We start from the raw sequence: 20607 nt of genomic DNA, 5'->3' as shown, positions 1-20607 counted from the left end.
TCACTCCTCAGGCGGTGTCCTCAGATGGGCGTGGCTTTCATTTCTGACACAAGACAAAACCCTCTGAAAATAATATTCACTGTTTCTTTATTATTATGATCGTTATTATTAAGCCCACTGTTGTTGCTTTGATCAATAACAATAATAGAATACAAACAAAGAATAACTATTTACGTATTTTATGCTTAATTCTGCCACAGAATAAAATTAAAAAGTAATTAATATATATATATTATTATTATTTATTTTTATTTATTTATTTATTTGTTTTCAGAATCGCGAGATATTAATGCGGAATTGTGTTGGGGGGGGGGGGGGGGGGCTTCTGATAAAATAATATATTTTAATTTGGGCCGAGAACTTTGGCTGAGGTTCTCTTACAGTTATGAATAAACATTATTCCAGTGTTCAAACTTAACTGCTCTTCAGTAATATTCTCATAACGTTCACGCACACACACACACACACACACACACACGCACGCACACGCACGCACGCACACACACATCAATCATGGAACGCTTTTTTTCTGGAACTTTTTAGTTGAATGTTGTTACTTGTTTTAGAATATTTAGATAACATTAAAACAATGTTTGCAGAATTATAAAATAGCGGGTTCTCTTAACGGTCCAATAAACAAAAAGCGTTTGGAAACATTTTAAATACTGGACGTTTATACCGTTAAGAGAACGTTGGAAAACACATCTTCCCCGTAATTTAATGCGATCGTTTTCCAAACAGGAACAAACATGTTTAACTCAAACCATTAATTCAATAAAATAGACAAGACAGTCCTCTCTCTACGGCTCTGTGTACATCGTCACTTAAAACCACAGAAGAAGAAGAGAGCGTTCTGTGATTGGCGGATCTGAGCCGTTGCGGCGGTGAGTGTGTGACGTCACCCGAGCGCGACCAGCGGCGTGTGTGTGATCGCTGAAGGACAGAGAGCAGATCATCATCAGTGTTTAGAGTGAGTTTAGAGTGAGAGAACATAAACATCAGTGTTTAGAGTGTACAGAAGAGTCTCGGTGAGTTTATATCAGCGCTGAGTCACTGATCAGTGCTCCATCAGGGATATACTACAGATCAATCCGTGCGTTTCTTCACAGAACCGGTTTAACGCGTGCTGCAGTGACTCTGTGGTTTATTAGATGTATTATCACGTTTCTTCATGAGTTGTTCTCTGTATGGCTGTGTTATTATAGTGATTTATTCTCTGTGTTATTGTGATATTGCAGTGATGAGCGTCGGACTGCTGTCATGCGCACTGAGGGCTCTGTCTCTGGGCTCCTCTCAGGTGAGATCTTCATCCTCCTCTTCATCAGTCCTCACCTCACACCTGATCTTACGTTCCGTGTCCTCAGATCGCCGGTTTCCCGGTCGCTTCCGGTGTCTGCACTGCTCTGACCGGAAGTCGCGGCTTCATGACGAGCGCGTGTGACCTGCAGAACCGGAGCCTGTGGAAACAGAGGGACAAATACACCGTGCGACCGATCGGCGTGAAGAAGACCGGAGGACGAGATTACACCGGTCAGACTAATGAACCTTAACGCATTTACTGCCGAGCCCCCTCTGTACAGGAACAGGAAGTGTAACATCTGTCAGTGCTGGGGCAGGTACTGATGTAGTGAGCTCTTCTTCTGCTGTCTGCAGGTAGGATCATCACACAGCGGATCGGTGGAGGACACAAGCAGCGCTATCGTATGATCGACTTCCAGCGGCTGCGTTATGAAGCTGGTAAAGAGCAGCAGCCCATCGAGGAGAAGGTGATGGAGGTCAGATACGACCCCTGCAGGTCAGTGATGGTCCTGGTGGTGTCCTGACTGCCCGCTCCGCCCCTCACTCGTTTCTGTCCTCCGTCAGGTCCGCAGACATCGCTCTGGTGGCCGGCGGGAGCCGAAAGCGCTGGATCATCGCCACAGAACACATGGAGGCTGGAGACGTGATCCGCACATCTGGAGCCATCGGACGCATGGCAGTGCTGGCCAGAGAGGGAGACTCTCATCCGCTGGGGGCACTTCCTGTCGGCACGCTGGTCAATAATCTGGAGCTGTTCCCCGGGAAGGGAGCGCAGTACATCCGTGCCGCAGGTACAACACTAACCTCACAAGAGCCCTAGATAGTGTGCACTACTGACCAAACACTCCATGTTCCCTGCTGAGCACTGACTCATGAAGGGTCTGATATTCTTCATATTCTGTGTGATGATCCACTCAAATTGACAGAAATTCATCTTTTCCAATAAGTTTAAACTGTTTTCTACATTTTATGGGCATTTTTACCTTTATAAAGCCATTTTTTCTATAAGTGTGCATTATGTAAGTCTCTTAATTAACTTTAAATTACATCACGTTTGGTAATTTTTTGGAGAAAAATTTCACTCTTTGTGTGAAATTGATTAAATATATGACGTGATATAAATATATACATTTTCTGCCCCCACATCTTGAATTTATGATGACTCTTATGTATTTTAATAGAGTGAATCACGCAGTGAAGGAACGCTCTGTAAATGCACATCAGAGTATGTGTTTGCTGTTTAAATCTCCAGCACGCTTCTGTAGAGCGTGAGAAACATGGATTATCACATGTCTACTTTATTTCTGCTTCTGCCACATCAGATCGGTTGTTTCCTATGTGCAGCTGATGCTGTGGAGTGTGTGATAATGTTGTGTTCTGGTGGACAGCGGGTTCAGAAGCGTGTGGTTTGAGTGCTGCTCATGGGTCACTGTGAGATGAGGTCATCTGTGTGTGTGTGTGTGTGTGTGTGTGTGTGTGCAGGAACGTGTGGAGTGCTGCTGCGGAAGGTCAACGGCACGGCCATCGTCCAGCTCCCCTCCAAACATCAGATCCAGGTGAGGTTTCAGCGGACAGGTTTTAGTCTTCATGTTGAGTTCAGAATCGGTCCGGTCTGAGGACAGCTCGGCTCTGTTTCTGTCCTCAGGTGTTGGAGACGTGTATGGTGACGGTCGGCAGAGTGTCTAATGTGGAGCACAACAAGCGTGTGATTGGGAAGGCGGGCCGGAACCGCTGGCTGGGCATCAGACCGAGCAGTGGCCTGTGGCAGAGGAAGGGCGGCTGGGCCGGACGCAAGATCAGACCGCTGCCTCCCATGAAGAGCTTCATCAACCTGCCGTCTGCAGCCGCCAAATCCTGAGACATCAGTCCCTCACCCTGCGTCATCTTTCTTCAGGTCTGACCAGTCACAGAGAAATTAAGGTTTTGAGGAAAACACTGCAGGATTTTTCTCCATATTTCAGTGATGATACATACTTCAGCGGGTTGAAGGTTAGACATGCTGCTTCAAAGAGTTCCACATGATCCCATCCAAGGAATAAGAGTCTTATCCAGTGAAACCATCCCTCATTTTCTGAAAAAGTTCATATTCATAAAGTTTTAAACAAATGCTCTGTGATGCGTGTCGTCACACATTGTATAATCCTGTTGGAAAGTTCATGTGTGGTTAGTTCTTCCTTTTAAAAACTCTCATCATCTCATGTTCTCCTCCAAATTAGTTTTACCCTCTCTGTGAAGAGCAATGACTGTTTCTGCACGATGGCTTTATTAAAACACTGGGTCAGTGCTTTCACCTGCGCCAACATCAGCTGATAAAGACACATTTGTGGTTAAAGTGTATAAACAGTATTTCTTTAAAGAAGAAGAGCAGCGTTTAACTGCACAAGCCCTGAATCCTCGGCTGGGGTCATGTAGAGCACTTTTAACCTTCAGTCCGTTGAGCACCACTGGAGAAAACTCCTGGACTGATTTCCTCAAAAAACTGAATTTCTTTGTGACTGAAGACAGACAAACATGAAGATCCTGATGACACGGGGTGAGTGACTTTATCAGGAAATGTTATATTGGAAGTGGACTTCTTCTTTAACTCTCATCACTGCAATAAAGCAAACGGTCAGCTGAAGACGCGTCCGGCTCATCGCTCACACACTCACACACTCATCCAGCACTGGATAAACACCTTTAATAAACACAACTGCATGTGTAAGCATGAAAGAAGAGTGCTATAAAATGCCATTACATACTTCAGATTCAAAACATGCAAAGGTACAACATTAAAAAGTGTCACATCATTTAAAAAGAGGTTCAGTATGAAGGTGCTGCGGTGGATTGTTCATGTATCTGGAGTTCTGTGAGACGTGACCAGCGCTGGGGAACACAGTACAAGTAACACAACCAGATTACTTTTAAAGTAACTAGTAAAGCAACGCATTACGTTTTAATTTAGAAGGAAATATCTGAGTTACTTTTTCAAATAAGTATCTCCAGTTACTTTGTTTCTCATGTGTTGAGTGACAGTTCCGGTGTTGCCATGGAGACAGAGATCAGAGTGTTGTGTGTGAACATGATCTCACTGTAGATCTAGACTAAATGTGAACATGTGTTTATCATCTCACCTGCACCTCAAAATCAATAAAAACAGTCAAATGCAAACTCAGAATATGTTAAATAAGACAAATATCATTTATGTATTTAATACAGTTTTATAAACTAATGTCTTTGCTACTGACCTTCGATGATGCAATTCAACCAAACTAAGCAAAAGTAACACATCTGTGTCTGATTGTAGTTATTTGTGAACAGTGTTGATCTTTCTTCTTCATGTGATTAGTTTGAGCTGCTCTCTCTACTGTACAGACCAGAACTTACACTTCCTTCAGCCTGAGACGCATTCACTTCACTTTAGCTCTGAAAGGGCTTTTGTAAAAGAACTTATATTTAAAACAAGCTAGCCCCGCCCAGATTTAAAGTAATTCAAATGTAACGTAAAGCATTCCTTTACATAAAAAGCACGTTACATAATTCGTAACTTTTTTTAATGCAACTTTGTATTGCATAACTTTTAAAATGCATAACTTTCCCAAACAGTGGACGTGACCTGTTCAATACAGCTCTCAGAAATCACATGCAACCCCAAACCAGGGATAAAACAGACGTGACGAGACTCTAGAGTACCCAGAATCCTTCATGTGAACACATCTACACGACCTCAAACACAGAGACAGAGTTCATAGTGGCTCTTAAAGTGACAGTTCACCCAGATATATGACCCTGCAGCACAGAAGCACCCTCATGAACATAAATGTACTGGGTCTAAACCCGTCTTATTCAGAGTTGATCTAGATGAGTACATGGAGACTATCCAGAGCTCTGTGAATCTTTGGCAATTTGATTTGATTCACGATTCATAGGTTTTGGTTCGATTCATGAACGATTTTTGCAAAATTGGGAACAATTCAATTAAATTTGATTCACAGTTAAATTCAGTGTGATTCAATTTGATTCTGCATTCACAGGATCATTAAAACACTCCCTCTAAATTATTTCTGTGCTCAGTCTGGAGGCAAATTACACACAGAAGCCTTTAGAGTCAGAACTAAAAGACGTGCAAAGTGTCTTAAAAACAACTAAAAGAAAGAAAAAAAGCTAGTCTCATTTGACCTAAAAAGTAATGTAATGGATTATGCTGTTAACTTCATATTTTTGTCATGTAATTTGGAATCAGTAGCAGACCACAGTTTGTAAGTAATCTAGCACACTGACCTGAAATCACAACACACATGTCCCCTAGTGTCCCTACTCTGTGTCCTCTCATATATCTTTACTCTGCTCTTCCTCGAGCTGTATCTGTTCTGTCTCGACTTTAAAGGGATGTAATCAGGTGATGTAATGAGTGTTGACTTTCACTGAACTGCCAGAAGATGGCGCTGTAGACCACAGACACAGCCCTGTGTTTGACTGAGCCTAAAGAACCCTGAAGAACCCACCTGGAGGAACCAGTCTGACCTCTAGATCCAGATCAGACCTGCAACTCAATTTACATCCTGACTAGACTAACTTGTTAAGGACACGAGTGACACTTGAATATAAAATGAAGGAATACTTTCTCAATCTAGTTATCCAAACATAATTACTCGCTTATTAAATGGGCAAATGAACAGATATATTTAACATTTATCACTCATATTTTCTGGCATTGTCAAAATACAAAGAGGTTATGGTAGGAGCTTTCTAGATTAATACATGACAAAGAGTTGTGTAACTTTCTTTTACTAATATTTGGATTTTTCATCATTTTGGCTTTTCGAATATTTGAGTTACTTTTTTAACTAAGACAACGAGAGATTGCATGATCAATCTCTTGATTATAGGATACTTAATTTATAATATATAATATATACATTCAGCAGTCAGAAACCTCTTTGTTCTGTGGTATTTAAGGAATTAGATAATTATATTATTCTTTTATTTTTATTTGTTGGCTTTTTATATGTACAGTATAGTTAATATTTATTAACTAATATTTATTAGTAAATATATATTTTTAATTACTCTTATTTTTATCTTTTTTTGTGTGTGTGTAAATACTACATAAACTCCAACAGCGTGACATCTGTATAGAATATGCTATTTTAATAATATTACAGAAAATTCAACTAAAGAATATATATATATATCTTGTTCTTGTATCTTGTATCTGCTGTGAGTAAGCTCGTGTCCACTCACTGACCAGCGCGAGGTGCGGTGTGGGCGTGGCTCCCGCGGCCGGCCACGCCTCCTGTATAAGAGCGCATGCGCAGGCGCTCATGTGCAGATCGAGCAGCTGGAGGAGAGTGCATCGTCTAACCGGAGATCAGCGATATTTCCATCGAGCAGCAGCGGGATAAACGCGTGTGTGCGGGTCTGCTGATGAGCTCGCAGGTGAGCTTCTCTCTCAAACTCATACATTATCTGCTTTCATGCGTCTCACTGTTTTCGGCAGCTCTGTGATCGCGTGTTTGTCAGTAGTAGCCTATACTCGACAGTGTTTAACACATCAGTCTTTGATCATTCTCAGCGCTGCACGGTCAGTTTGACTCACTTCTTCATTCGTCTGAAGAATCAAAGGTCACGTTCCGTCATGAATCGCGTTCTCTCAGAACCTGTTCCATCACTGCTGTCTCTCTCACACACATGTCCTTCTGCCTCACATGCAGCTCACATCAGCAATGTTGAACGAACATCATTAGTGAAGAGTTCTGCTTCGTCTGAAAGCGCAGAGTCATGTCTGAACCATTAACATGTGCCCCACAGAAGAAGAGCTGGCGTGGGAAACACGTAAGGGTCAGGTTTTTGAGAAATTGAGATTAATACATCATCTGAAGCTGAATAAATCATCTCTCCATTGATGTGTGGTTTGTTCGGAGGACAATATTTGTCTGAGATACAACTATTTGAAAATCTGGAATCTGAGGGAGCAAAAAAAATCTAAATATTGAGAAAATCATCTTTAAGTTTTTTAAATGAAGTTCTTGGCAATGCATATTACTAATCAAACATTACGTTTTGATATATTTACGGTAGGAAGTGTACAAAATATCTTCATGGAACATGATCTTAATATCCTGATGATTTTGGGCATAAAAGAGAAATGTATAATTGTGACTCTTACAATGTATTGTTGTGTATTTCTACAAATATACGTCTGTGACACTGATGACTGCTTCTGTGCTGCAGGGACATGGATACGAGGGTATTTCCTCAGGCATGCACACACTTTCTTCGAATCATCATTGTTTTGTTTTAGTTTCAGTGTTTGAGCTCATTGAGCCAAATTACATTCATTTCTACAGAGCTTCATACAATACAGTTCGTTACAAAACAGCTTCATATTAATAAACGGAAAAAAAGTTGCAAAGTTCATCAGTCATAAAACAAATTCAGCAACTCTACAGAAGACAATCGAGTCTCTGAGACAGAAGAAATCTGTTTGACTTCATGTTTATTTTACCGCACTGGAATTGAATAAGGTAATTGATTAGAACCGGAATCAGAATTGATAAACGATACTCTACACACAGGCTCAGTTGAATTGGTTTGCTGGTGTTATACAGTGAAGTGGCTTACATTATTGCTTTTGTATTTTCGGACTGATTTGATATCAAGGTTCTGGTGATTTTGTCATACGAGGAGTATTAATAATTCAGAGTATCACGGACGTCAGATCAGTGATGATTCAATTTAGTTCAAGTTTGTTTGTATAGTGCTTTTCACAAAAGCAATCGTTGCAAAGCAGCTCTGCAGTAAATATCAAGTTTCTACAATATTTTTAGGAGTAGGTGATTAGTGTAGAGTACAGTAATGTACAGTAAGAATCATGCAGTTAGTAATTACTCGTAATCAAACAGACGTGATGTGTGATTAAACAAAATGAGCTGGTTTTATGTGTTCTAGGGTTAGATGAGGTGTCTGATGATCCACTGATGCCCTAAACACTTCTGAGTGCAGCACAGATGCACTCTGGGTAATCTGGTTATCGCCTCGCCAGGGTCTTCCAGTTTGGCTCGTCATGTGGAAGATAAATCCTGTCACTTTTTTGAGGCTAGTGATGAGATGCTGAGCCTAAAGCACACGAGCATGTGTCTGAGAGAAGCTCACCCAGGTGCATTTATTTGATCAAAAACGCAGTAAAAATTGTGAAATATTATAACCGTTTAAAACCGCTGTTTTCTGTGTGAACCTCTGTTAAACTGTAATTTATTTCTGTGATGCGCTGCTGAATTTTCGGATGATTCTGAAACACTAATCTGAGACTCCGAGGTGTTGATTAAATGAGTTTGAGCCGTGCTTCTGTCGTCTGCTTGTGTTTCTTCTCGTCTGGATTATTTTAGCCGGAGGTTGATTGTTGGACTCTCTCTTCCTCTCCTCTGTGATCTGTGTGTTCTGTTCTTCTTCTCGGAGCAGGATGTTTAGACGTTCTGCTGAAATATCACTGCCAGCGCTTCCTTCTCATGTCTTCTATTTTATCAAGCGTGTGTGATTCTGATAGAGCTTTCAAACCTGTGTTTTAAGTTTGGAGAAGTGGATCAGGATGTTTGTCTTTTCGACAGAAGGTTAATGAAGTGGATCAGACTCATCACTGACTCTGAGACTGATCTAGTTTGGTTTTGCGGACTGAGCTGTTACGTTGAACTCGTTATGTGGTGGAAAGTTTGAGTCTGATATGAACTTGTTGAATTCAAATAAAAACTAAAAAATACACACCGTCAGACCTGATCCCAGAGATCTGAGAAACTCCGACATCGAGCACTTTACAAATCCAGTCACACATTTAGAGTCAATATAGAAACAATGTGAAATGTGTGTCCGGTGTTTTACTGTTGTGATGTATTCAGATGATAATAATATTAATCGGGTTTAATTATTGGATGAAAGCATCTGCCGAATGCATCAATGTAAATAACGACAGGGAGATATAAAGGTCACAGACATCAGTGATTAATATTACATCAGTAAAGTCTGATTGGGGGGGGGGTTCTTGACATTTAAAAAATAGAATTAAAACAATAACAAAAAAAAGAAAATCATCATTACTTGATACATAAATGAGGTGAAATAAAAAGCTTTTTATATTTTGTTTCAAAAGTATTTCTCATTTTAATTTAGTTTAACTAAAATACTGAAATTGAAAATGAAATAAAAATAAAGCTACAATATAGATAATGAAAAACGGTACTTAATATGATAAACGTTTTGCAACTGCAACTATGAATGAATAAAAAATGACTTTTAAAAATAAATAAGTAAATAAAAGCTTATGGAGGCTTGTTACCATTTTCAGCCGGACAAATATCACAGATGATTATGAGAGGGAGAAATTATGATCACTGTTAAAGTATGATTTATTATGCAGCCCTATCTGAACTGACTTGATCTGAATAGAGACACTGTTGACTTTTAGAGCTCTGTTTATTTATTTACTAATTTATTTTTAAAAGTCATTACAATCATTGATTCTGTAATTGACTCGACTTAACAATAAAGCAGAAATAAAGTCTCTCTGTGAGCCTAGATAAGTGTGTGGCTCTTCGCTCATAGTGTGGTGATGATCTGAACGTGATTCTTTGAAACCGAAGCAGTGGAAAGTTTGGGTGCATCTGCTCTGTACGAGCCTCATGCACGCCCCTGCACACTTTCACTATGACTGTGATCCGATCGGTGGTCGCACCGACTCTTGTGTAATTGGCCATTAGTGAAATTAAAGGCTTGTACATTTTTACTCAGTTGGGAGATTTTGGGATTATCCCATGATGGATGAAGCCGCTGACATTGTCTTGCTGTAATGCGTTGACTGTTATGCAATGTGTTTCAGTTTTTGGCTTATGGATGAGGGAATCTCAATCATCTTTAGCATCCCACAATCCACTTTGCGTAATTTTCACCTGCTGTCCGGACTTTAGTAGAACGACACCAGAGCGTGAGTCCGAGATCAGTTCAGTGTGCTCACGAGAGTCAGATGGATGTTCACTTCATCCGTTTGAGTCTGGAGCGAATGAGTCACGTTTATTGGCATTGGTTGGACAGGGGATTTCTGGATCCCAGCATGCTTTGCATGGAGAGAGTCAGTGTTGATGCAGAAGATCTGATGGTTTGGTGGTTTCCACTGTGGTGAGAGTGAAGCTGTGTTTTAGGAGGCATCACCATAGGGCTTCCTGTATGTTGTTGTGCTCAGAAAGCAATTACCGTGCAAACGCCTGTGCGGTAAGAAACATATTCACTCGATGCAAGTCACTGCTTTGAGTTTGTTTTATTGTAAGACACTTGCAGAATGATTTCTTCGTCCTTCTCAAACGTAGGGTGATCTGATCTTTCAAATCTAGCAGAGACTTTGCTGATGATGTGCATGCATTGAGAGTAACTGTGTGTGTGTGTATTGTGTTCTGTGCAGCTGAGCGTGTGTAGCTAGTGCCGTGATGACTGACGTGATGATCAGCGCCACACCAATGGACAACATGAGGCTCAGTCCCAGCAAAGAACGCCTGACCTTCCAGGTAACATTTGCTCTCCTCTGCTCTACTCTGCTCTCTCGTCTGTTCTCGTCTCTTCTCTTGTCCGTTCTCTCCTCTGCTCCCGCCTGCTCCCGTCTTCTCTCGTCTGCTCCCGTCTTCTCTCGTCTGCTCCCGTCTTCTCTCGTCTGCTCCCGTCTTCTCTCGTCTTCTCTCGTCTGCTCCCGTCTTCTCTCGTCTGCTCCCGTCTTCTCTCGTCCGCTCCTGTCTGCTCCCGTCTCCTTTCGTCTGCTCCCGTCTCCTCTCGTCTGCTCCCGTCTCCTCTCGTCTGCTCCCGTCTCCTCTCGTCTGCTCCCGTCTCCTCTCGTCTGCTCCCGTCTTCTCTCGTCTGCTCCTATCTGCTCCCGTCTTCTCTCGTCTGCTCCCGTCTTCTCTCGTCTGCTCCTATCTGCTCCCGTCTTCTCTCGTCTGCTCCCGTCTTCTCTCGTCTGCTCCCGTCTTCTCTCGTCTGCTCCCGTCTTCTCTCGTCTGCTCCTGTCTTCTCTCGTCTGATCCTGTCTTCTCTCGTCTGCTCCCGTCTTCTCCCGTCTGCTCCCGTCTTCTCTCGTCTGCTCCCGTCTTCTCTCGTCTGCTCCTGTCTTCTCTCGTCTGCTCCTGTCTTCTCTCGTCTGCTCCTGTCTTCTCCCGTCTGCTCCCGTCTTCTCTCGTCTGCTCCCGTCTTCTCTCGTCTGCTCCTGTCTTCTCTCGTCTGCTCCCGTCTGCTCCTATCTGCTCCCGTCTTCTCTCGTCTGCTCCCGTCTTCTCTCGTCTGCTCCCGTCTTCTCTCGTCTGCTCCCGTCTTCTCTCGTCTGCTCCCGTCTTCTCTCGTCTGCTCCCGTCTTCTCTCGTCTGATCCTGTCTTCTCTCGTCTGATCCTGTCTTCTCTCGTCTGATCCTGTCTTCTCTCGTCTGATCCTGTCTTCTCTCGTCTGCTCCCGTCTTCTCCCGTCTGCTCCCGTCTTCTCTCGTCTGCTCCCGTCTTCTCTCGTCTGCTCCTGTCTTCTCTCGTCTGCTCCTGTCTTCTCTCGTCTGCTCCTGTCTTCTCTCGTCTGCTCCTGTCTTCTCCCGTCTGCTCCCGTCTTCTCTCGTCTGCTCCCGTCTGCTCCTATCTGCTCCCGTCTTCTCTCGTCTGCTCCCGTCTTCTCTCGTCTGCTCCCGTCTCCTCTCGTCTGCTCCCGTCTTCTCTCGTCTGCTCCCGTCTTCTCTCGTCTGCTCCCGTCTTCTCTCGTCTGCTCCTGTCTTCTCTCGTCTGCTCCTGTCTTCTCCCGTCTGCTCCTGTCTTCTCCCGTCTGCTCCTGTCTTCTCTCTGCTGCTCCTGTCTTCTTTCGTCTGCTCCTGTCTTCTCTCGTCTGATCCTGTCTTCTCCCGTCTGCTCCCGTCTTCTCTCGTCTGCTCCTATCTGCTCCCATCTTCTCTCGTCTGCTCCTATCTGGTCCCGTCTTCTCTCGTCTGCTCCCGTCTTCTCTCGTCTGCTCCTGTCTTCTCCCGTCTGCTCCTGTCTTCTCTCGTCTGCTCCTGTCTTCTCTCGTCTGATCCTGTCTTCTCCCGTCTGCTCCCGTCTTCTCTCGTCTGCTCCTATCTGCTCCCGTCTTCTCTCGTCTGCTCCCGTCTTCTCTCGTCTGCTCCTGTCTTCTCTCGTCTGCTCCTGTCTTCTCTCGTCTGCTCCCGTCTTCTCTCGTCTGCTCCCGTCTTCTCTCGTCTTCTCCCGTCTTCTCTCGTCTGTTCTATCTGCTCCCGTCTTCTCTCGTCTGCTCCCGTCTTCTCTCGTCTGCTCCTGTCTTCTCTCGTCTGCTCCTGTCTTCTCTCATCTGCTCCTGTCTTCTCTCGTCTGCTCCCGTCTTCTCTCGTCTGCTCCCGTCTTCTCTCGTCTGCTCCTATCTGCTCCCGTCTTCTCTCGTCTGATCCTGTCTTCTCCCGTCTGCTCCCGTCTTCTCTCGTCTGCTCCTATCTGCTCCCGTCTTCTCTCGTCTGCTCCCGTCTTCTCTCGTCTGCTCCTGTCTTCTCTCTGCTCCTGTCTTCTCTCATCTGCTCCTGTCTTCTCTCGTCTGATCCCGTCTTCTCCCGTCTGCTCCCGTCTTCTCCCGTCTGCTCCCGTCTTCTCTCGTCTGCTCCTATCTGCTCCCGTCTTCTCTCGTCTGCTCCCGTCTTCTCTCGTCTGCTCCCGTCTTCTCTCGTCTGCTCCTGTCTTCTCTCGTCTGCTCCCGTCTTCTCTCGTCTGCTCCCGTCTTCTCTCGTCTGCTCCCGTCTTCTCTCGTCTGCTCCCGTCTTCTCCCGTCTGCTCCCGTCTTCTCTCGTCTGCTCCCGTCTTCTCTCGTCTGCTCCTGTCTTCTCTCGTCTGCTCCTGTCTTCTCTCGTCTGCTCCTGTCTTCTCTCGTCTGATCCTATCTGCTCCCGTCTTCTCTCGTCTGCTCCCATCTGCTCCCGTCTTCTCTCGTCTGCTCCCGTCTTCTCTCGTCTGCTCCCGTCTTCTCTCGTCTGCTCCTGTCTTCTCTCTGATCCTGTCTTCTCCCGTCTGCTCCCGTCTTCTCTCGTCTGCTCCCGTCTGCTCCTATCTGCTCCCGTCTTCTCTCGTCTGCTCCCGTCTTCTCTCGTCTGCTCCCGTCTTCTCTCGTCTGCTCCCGTCTTCTCTCGTCTGCTCCCGTCTTCTCTCGTCTGCTCCTATCTGCTCCCGTCTTCTCTCGTCTGATCCTGTCTTCTCTCGTCTGATCCTGTCTTCTCCCGTCTGCTCCCGTCTTCTCTCGTCTGCTCCTATCTGCTCCCGTCTTCTCTCGTCTGCTCCCGTCTTCTCTCGTCTGCTCCTGTCTTCTCTCTGCTCCTGTCTTCTCTCATCTGCTCCTGTCTTCTCTCGTCTGATCCTGTCTTCTCCCGTCTGCTCCCGTCTTCTCTCGTCTGCTCCTATCTGCTCCCGTCTTCTCTCGTCTGCTCCCGTCTTCTCTCGTCTGCTCCCGTCTTCTCTCGTCTGCTCCTGTCTTCTCTCGTCTGCTCCTGTCTTCTCTCGTCTGCTCCCGTCTTCTCCCGTCTGCTCCCGTCTTCTCTCTGCTCCCGTCTTCTCTCGTCTGCTCCTGTCTTCTCTCGTCTGCTCCTGTCTTCTCTCGTCTGCTCCTGTCTTCTCTCGTCTGATCCTATCTGCTCCCGTCTTCTCTCGTCTGCTCCCGTCTTCTCTCGTCTGCTCCCGTCTGCTCCTGTCTTCTCTCTGATCCTGTCTTCTCCCGTCTGCTCCCGTCTTCTCTCGTCTGCTCCCGTCTGCTCCTATCTGCTCCCGTCTTCTCTCGTCTGCTCCCGTCTTCTCTCGTCTGCTCCCATCTTCTCTCGTCTGCTCCTATCTGCTCCCGTCTTCTCTCGTCTGATCCTGTCTTCTCCCGTCTGCTCCCGTCTTCTCTCGTCTGCTCCTATCTGCTCCCGTCTTCTCTCGTCTGCTCCCGTCTTCTCTCGTCTGCTCCCGTCTTCTCTCGTCTGCTCCTGTCTTCTCTCTGCTCCTGTCTTCTCTCTGCTCCTGTCTTCTCTCGTCTGCTCCCGTCTTCTCTCGTCTGCTCCCGTCTTCTCCCGTCTGCTCCCGTCTTCTCTCGTCTGCTCCTATCTGCTCCCGTCTTCTCTCGTCTACTCCCGTCTTCTCTCGTCTGCTCCCGTCTTCTCTCGTCTTCTCCCGTCTTCTCTCGTCTGCTCCCGTCTTCTCTCGTCTGCTCCCGTCTTCTCTCGTCTGCTCCTATCTGCTCCCGTCTTCTCTCGTCTGCTCCCGTCTTCTCTCGTCTGCTCCCGTCTTCTCTCGTCTGCTCCCGTCTTCTCTCGTCTGCTCCTATCTGCTCCCGTCTGCTCCCGTCTTCTCTCGTCTGCTCCCGTCTTCTCTCGTCTGCTCCCGTCTTCTCCCGTCTGCTCCTATCTGCTCCCGTCTTCTCTCGTCTGCTCCCGTCTTCTCTCGTCTGCTCCCGTCTTCTCTCGTCTGCTCCTGTCTGCTCCCGTCTTCTCTCGTCTGCTCCCGTCTTCTCTCGTCTGCTCCCGTCTTCTCTCGTCTGCTCCCGTCTTCTCTCGTCTGATCCCGTCTTCTCCCGTCTGCTCCCGTCTTCTCTCGTCTGCTCCCGTCTTCTCCCGTCTGCTCCCGTCTTCTCTTGTCTGATCCTGTCTTCTCTCGTCTGCTCCCGTCTTCTCTCGTCTGCTCCCGTCTTCTCCCGTCTGATCCCGTCTTCTCCCGTCTGCTCCCGTCTTCTCTCGTCTGCTCCCGTCTTCTCTCGTCTGCTCCCGTCTTCTCTCGTCTGCTCCCGTCTTCTCTCGTCTGCTCCCGTCTTCTCCCGTCTTCTCTCGTCTGCTCCCGTCTTCTCTCGTCTGCTCCCGTCTTCTCTCGTCTGCTCCCGTCTTCTCCCGTCTGATCCCGTCTGCTCCCGTCTTCTCTCGTCTCTCCCGTCTTCTCTCGTCTCTCCCGTCTGCTCCCGTCTTCTCTCGTCTGCTCCCGTCTTCTCTCGTCTGATCCTGTCTTCTCCCGTCTTCTCCCGCCTGCTCCCGTCTTCTCCCGTCTGCTCCCGTCTTCTCCCGTCTGCTCCTGTCTTCTCCCGTCTGCTCCTGTCTTCTCTCGTCTGCTCCTGTCTTCTCTCGTCTTCTCCTGTCTTCTCTCGTCTGATCCTGTCTTCTCCCATCTGCTCCCGTCTTCTCCTGTCTTCTCTCCTCTGCTCCCGTCTTCTCTCGTCTGCTCCTATCTGCTCCCGTCTTCTCTCGTCTGCTCCCGTCTTCTCTCGTCTGATCCTGTCTTCTCCCATCTGCTCCCGTCTTCTCCTGTCTTCTCTCCTCTGCTCCCGTCTTCTCTCGTCTGCTCCTATCTGCTCCCGTCTTCTCTCGTCTGCTCCTGTCTTCTCTCGTCTGCTCCTGTCTTCTCTCGTCTGCTCTCCCGTCTTCTCTCGTCTGCTCCTGTCTTCTCTCGTCTGCTCCTGTCTGCTCCTGTCTTCTCTCGTCTGCTCCTGTCTTCTCTCGTCTGCTCCTGTCTTCTCTCGTCTGCTCCTGTCTTCTCTCGTCTGCTCCTGTCTTCTCTCCTCTGCTCCCGTCTTCTCTCGTCTGCTCCTATCTGCTCCCGTCTTCTCTCGTCTTCTCTCGTCTGCTCCTGTCTTCTCTCGTCTGCTCCTGTCTTCTCTCGTCTGCTCCTGTCTTCTCTCCTCTGCTCCCGTCTTTTCTCGTCTGCTCCTGTCTGCTCCCGTCTTCTCTCGTCTGCTCCTGTCTTCTCTCGTCTGCTCCTGTCTTCTCTCGTCTGCTCCTGTCTTCTCTCGTCTGCTCCTGTCTTCTCTCGTCTGCTCCCGTCTTTTCTCGTCTGCTCCTATCTGCTCCCGTCTTCTCTCGTCTGCTCCTGTCTTCTCTCCTCTGCTCCCGTCTTTTCTCGTCTGCTCCTATCTGCTCCTGTCTTCTCTCGTCTGCTCCTGTCTTCTCTCGTCTGCTCCTGTCTGCTCCTGTAGGCTCCTGTCTGCTCCTGTCTTCTCTCGTCTGCTCCTGTCTGCTCCTGTAGGCTCCTGTCTGCTCCTGTCTTCTCTCGTCTTCTTTTGTCTGCTTCCATCTGTATTCAGATGGAAATTTAACCATTCCTTTTATTTTAAGTGTTGCACAATAGAGATTTTAAAAATTGTTATATATAGTGAGGTTTTAGAAAACTGTATTATTTTTATTAACAAAACAACTTACACACACTAGTCCATATCACCATTTGATTAAGTCCACATCCCTAATGTTGATTTATCCAACATTTGCCAATTAATTTAGTGTTATACAGTAAAATCCATCTTTATGACTGGATTCCATCCGTGTTTTCTGCATGGCAAAAGTCATTTTTTATAAAAAGTCAAGTATTATAGTTGTCTGACTCTTTAATGTTTCACTTAAACTTTTACATCTTGCATAAGTGTTCATGAGGATTCAAACCCCTTTTATGAACTCATTTGAGCTCCTCTAGAGTTTCATGACAGATCTTAAAGCATCTCAGGAGATGCTGTGGAAAGATTTAGTCTCTCTTTAGAATAGAGGGCTGATGTTCTTGTTCCTTTGGTGTTTTGTTCAGAGTTTAATGGCTGATGGTTATTTTTAGTCTTGGATCTTTAGTCTCATGCTCTGCTGTTGTTTATGGATCAGGGGGTCAGACGAGGGTCTCATGGTTCAGTTCCTGTTATAGAACATCCCTTGCTCTGTTTGTCCTTCTTTTCATCTGTTTTCTTTCTCATCATTCAGACACACACACACCCTCACACACACACACACACACACATACACACTAATGTTCTTTCCACTGGCGTGTTGCCCAGATTGTGCTATTGGTTTCCCTGCCACCCATGTATGTCACTGAATTATGCCGAGCTAAAAATACATCACGCTTCATCCAGAATTCAGCCGAAACGAGACTTCAGGACGTCAGGGGAAGAACGTGTGTGTGTGTGTGTGTGTGTCAGTATGTGAGAGGGAGTGTGTATGTGTGTGTGTTGTACGCAAGTGTGTTAGCATGTCAGTGTGTGAGTGTTTGTCAATGTGATTGTGAAAGTGTGTGTAAGAGTGTGTGAGGGTGCAAGAGTGTTAGTGTGTGAATGTTAGTGTGTGTGCACGAGTGTGTTTGAGTGTGTGCTTGTGAGTGATTGTGTGTGTGTGTGTGTGTCAGTAAGTGTGTGTGAATGTGAGAGAGTGTCAGTAGATGCGTGTGTGTGTATATTCTGACCGAAAGTGTTCCTTGTTCCTCCGCTCAGATCTTCCCGGATCCCTCAGACTTCGAGCGCTGCTGTAAGCTGAAGGACCGTCTGCCGTCTATCGTGGTGGAGCCGACGGAGGGCGAGGTGGAGAGCGGAGAGCTGCGCTGGCCTCCCGAGGAGTTCCTGGTGAGCGAGGAGGACGAGGATGAGGAAGAGTGTGACGGAAACCTGCAGAACGGACAGATGCAGAAATCTCAGCACTAGAGAAGATCGACTGACTGACATGATCACACACGCACATAGAATAGACAATCACACCGACACATACAGAACAACTGATCCACTGACACCTGTTCACTCGGCTTCATTCCCACCTGTGTGTGTGTGTTGTGAGGACAAATGCTGAGTGTGTGTCAGACGATTCTTCATTATGATGATGGTGTGAGTCTGTCCTGCGCTCATTCCTGTTATTTACATGCTTTTCTGAGTAACGCAGATCTTCCTGACCATATGCCATTAGTGTTGTATGTGGATTTTACTGTAAATATTGTGTAGATGAATGACAAGTAAGATGTCTTTAGTGTGTCAGCCTAATCACTCCTGAATCTGTAGGAGAACCGCAGCTGTCTTCCTGAATGTGTTGTATTCACAGCAGAACTGACCGTGTCTCGTGTTCTTATGGATCTTTTGTCTCCATCTGTGTGTTTGTGTGTCTGTATCCATCTATCTATCCATCAATCTATACACACACACACACACACGTATGTAGATGTCAGGGTTTGTGTTGCAGGTCTGTCACAGAATCACTTCCTGTCTGTGCAGAGCGTGTGTTCATCTGTAAAGACTCAGGGAGTTTGCTCTTATGTTGTATGTACACTGCTTCCTCTCTGACTGACAGAGGCTGTAAATAAACCATCTGAAAGTGCTTTACAAACCAGTGCTTCCCTGACTCTCTTCAGACTCTGTGTTTTAAACTGGAAGAAAACTGGAAGAAATATGCATGTGGAGAGAGAGAGAGAGAGAGAGAGAGAGAGAGAGTGAACAGATATATTTTACAGACAAATTAGTACTGAGAAATGAGTTGAGCTACACACAAAAAACCCTTTTTGGGATGTCCTAATTTGTAAACACATTATAAACATGAACTAAAAGTTTTTTGTTGTTGTAGTAATGCAGTCAGTTTTCTGTTAGGGTTAGTTTGTAGTGAGTATAACTAGCTGTAAATAAAAACAGTGGAGGTCTATGCAACGTTCCTGACTAAAGCAAAGTAAATGTGTGTGCACAAAAGCTTCTGTTGTGAATGTACTGTATCTCTAGAAGTGTTTGAGTGTGAAACAGACTGTGTGTTGTTATCTCACACCATGCAACTCAGCACAAAGGCTTTAAACATGTGACTTCCTGCAGTGAATCTGTGTGTGTGTGTGTGTGTGTGTGTGTGTGTGTTGTGAATGTGCATGTATACTGTATTTAGTTTTGCTAACCGCATGTTGCCTTCCTGTCTCAATAAGCTCACCTCGAAACTAGCACACTTCCTCTCTACTGATCAGAAGCGCTGCTCTGAGCCTTGCAGTTAGTTTTAATTATTATTTATAGATCATTTATCGTCCATTTTTAACAGGATTCTACGTATGAGCCCAGTGCATTATGGGTGTTAATGTTTTTCAGACTTTTAGGCAAAAGGGAACACACAGCTCTTTTCTCTAATGTGACACAGATAGTGTATTTTCAGCAGTGAATGAGCTCCAGTGATGTTAGTAAGATGCAGTGTATGCTAGCTCTGTGTCTCACATTCATTCACTTCTGAAGATCACAAACGAAGCTCTTCCTGTAATGACCCTCATTTATCTCTAGCTCTAGATCGAGCTCGTCTAGCGTTCACATTGTGCTTTGTCTCCTCTGATGAGTATGTGGCGTCTGCTGAATGAATGCATGTTAATGATGCATGTGTGCAAACGATGCCATTGAATGTTTTTCATATCAAAACACAAAACTGGAAAGATTATCTGTGAAGTCACCTACGTTATACAGTGTTTAGATTATGACTCTCAAAGGGCTGAGCAAGGAATAATAAAGTGAAATGTTTTGGAATTTCTTGTGGGATTTCCTCTTGCAGATTTCACCTCAGATTTGGATAAAGGTGTGTGTGTGTGTCCATGATCCGGCCGCTGTAGCATGTGTTTTATCTGATGGTCAGTGTAGTTTATCACTGCAGTGCTCACAAGCTCAAAGCGATTGACATCATACCTGAGAACTCTTCTCTGCTCACATCTCACACACAGTGAACACAGTGAAAGTGACTCTGTGTTGTCTGGACGTTCTCGTTAGACACTAATCAGCAGAATGAAGCTCTGAGTGTTTGGTCACTGGAGTCAAACACACATCACAATGGGCAGAACGTGAGAAAACGTCAGCTTCTGCACACCAGATAATGTCAAATGATTCTGTGGTTTGTGACACTTTTCCAGTCAGAATCACAATATAAGATCACTAGAAGGTGTTGTGTTCGGTCTCTGAAGAAGCTCTGAGCTCACTGTGACTCTAAATGTCTTGTGTTATTGTGCAGCTGCTGATGGATGTTTCATTGGCATCAGACTCGATCTCTGCCCTGCTCTACCAGCAGACACTAAGTCCGTGTGTTTCTCGTGTGTTTCTCGTATGGTTTGAGTGTGTTTCTCTGAAGTCTCGTGTGTCACTGCGCTTCATGTTCAGACCAAAGAAAGAGTAAAAATAATCTGCCGTTTTCTCAGTGTTCAACTGGGAATAGAAACTTTCCTTTACGCACACTGAACACACACACACACACACACACACACAGTAATGCATCGGTGTATGTCTACAGTATGAGTTATGATACACTGTGAATGTGTGTGTGTTACATAATAATCAGTGTCACTCAAATGAGCTGCTGGGAAAAAGAGCAGAGAGGAAGACAATAACTTTCAGCTGTGACTCAAGAGTGTGTGTGTGTGTGTGTGTGTGTGTGTCTATACAGGTTTACTTGTGAGGTCTAAATGTACAATGACTAGTGCGTGGGTTAATCGTGTTTGTATTTGAATCTAGTGTTTTGCACAGGTTTCTGTGAGGGTTTATTTCGGGGTCAGGGGTCATTAAGACCAAAAATATAATATAAAATATAAATAAATATT

General features: G+C 45.4%; 3 protein-coding genes and 1 long non-coding RNA gene across 9 annotated transcripts in view; 3 read left to right on the top strand and 1 right to left on the bottom strand.

Annotated features, from left to right (window-relative positions):
* The window catches only part of LOC132156675 (kinesin light chain 1-like), a 40830-nt gene extending 40798 nt beyond the window's left edge, over window positions 1-32 (bottom strand). For all 6 annotated transcript variants that reach the window (XM_059565610.1, XM_059565611.1, XM_059565614.1 and 3 more), the window contains exon 1: window positions 1-32. This exon is cut by the window's left edge and continues 114 nt beyond it. The gene's annotated coding sequence lies outside the window, so the exon portion shown is untranslated.
* An 851-nt stretch (window positions 33-883) lies between these two features.
* On the top strand, window positions 884-3259 carry mrpl2 (mitochondrial ribosomal protein L2). Its single transcript, XM_059565446.1, has 7 exons — window positions 884-1028; window positions 1239-1297; window positions 1365-1530; window positions 1654-1795; window positions 1864-2090; window positions 2782-2855; window positions 2945-3259. Exons 2-7 carry the CDS (start codon window positions 1241-1243, stop codon window positions 3155-3157), a joined length of 879 nt encoding a protein of 292 aa, XP_059421429.1. The 5' UTR covers window positions 884-1028; window positions 1239-1240; the 3' UTR covers window positions 3158-3259.
* Window positions 3260-3311: 52 nt separating this feature from the next.
* LOC132156452 (uncharacterized) lies at window positions 3312-3919 on the top strand. The gene is made up of 2 exons (XR_009437424.1): window positions 3312-3702; window positions 3739-3919. It is a non-coding gene; the product is annotated as an uncharacterized LOC132156452 (long non-coding RNA).
* A 6756-nt stretch (window positions 3920-10675) lies between these two features.
* LOC132156451 (protein LBH-like) lies at window positions 10676-17762 on the top strand. The gene is made up of 2 exons (XM_059565445.1): window positions 10676-10826; window positions 17519-17762. The coding sequence occupies exons 1-2, from the start codon at window positions 10749-10751 to the stop codon at window positions 17723-17725; spliced, it is 285 nt and encodes a 94-aa protein (XP_059421428.1). The 5' UTR covers window positions 10676-10748; the 3' UTR covers window positions 17726-17762.
* The last annotated feature ends 2845 nt before the right edge of the window (window positions 17763-20607 follow it).

Source organism: Carassius carassius, chromosome 14, assembly GCF_963082965.1.
Source record: "Carassius carassius chromosome 14, fCarCar2.1, whole genome shotgun sequence".
Classification (NCBI taxonomy): Eukaryota; Metazoa; Chordata; class Actinopteri; order Cypriniformes; family Cyprinidae; genus Carassius; species Carassius carassius.
This window is presented reverse-complemented; position numbering and strand designations above follow the sequence as displayed.

Coding starts and splice junctions, on each gene's coding strand:
- mrpl2 (XM_059565446.1), top strand. CDS start 1,241: ATGAGCGTCGGACTGCTGTCATGCGCACTGAGGGCTCTGTCTCTGGGC. Junction 1,298..1,364: donor TGTCTCTGGGCTCCTCTCAG/GTGAGATCTTCA, acceptor CCGTGTCCTCAG/ATCGCCGGTTTCCCGGTCGC. Junction 1,531..1,653: donor CGGAGGACGAGATTACACCG/GTCAGACTAATG, acceptor TGCTGTCTGCAG/GTAGGATCATCACACAGCGG.
- LOC132156451 (XM_059565445.1), top strand. CDS start 10,749: ATGACTGACGTGATGATCAGCGCCACACCAATGGACAACATGAGGCTC. Junction 10,827..17,518: donor AAGAACGCCTGACCTTCCAG/GTAACATTTGCT, acceptor TCCTCCGCTCAG/ATCTTCCCGGATCCCTCAGA.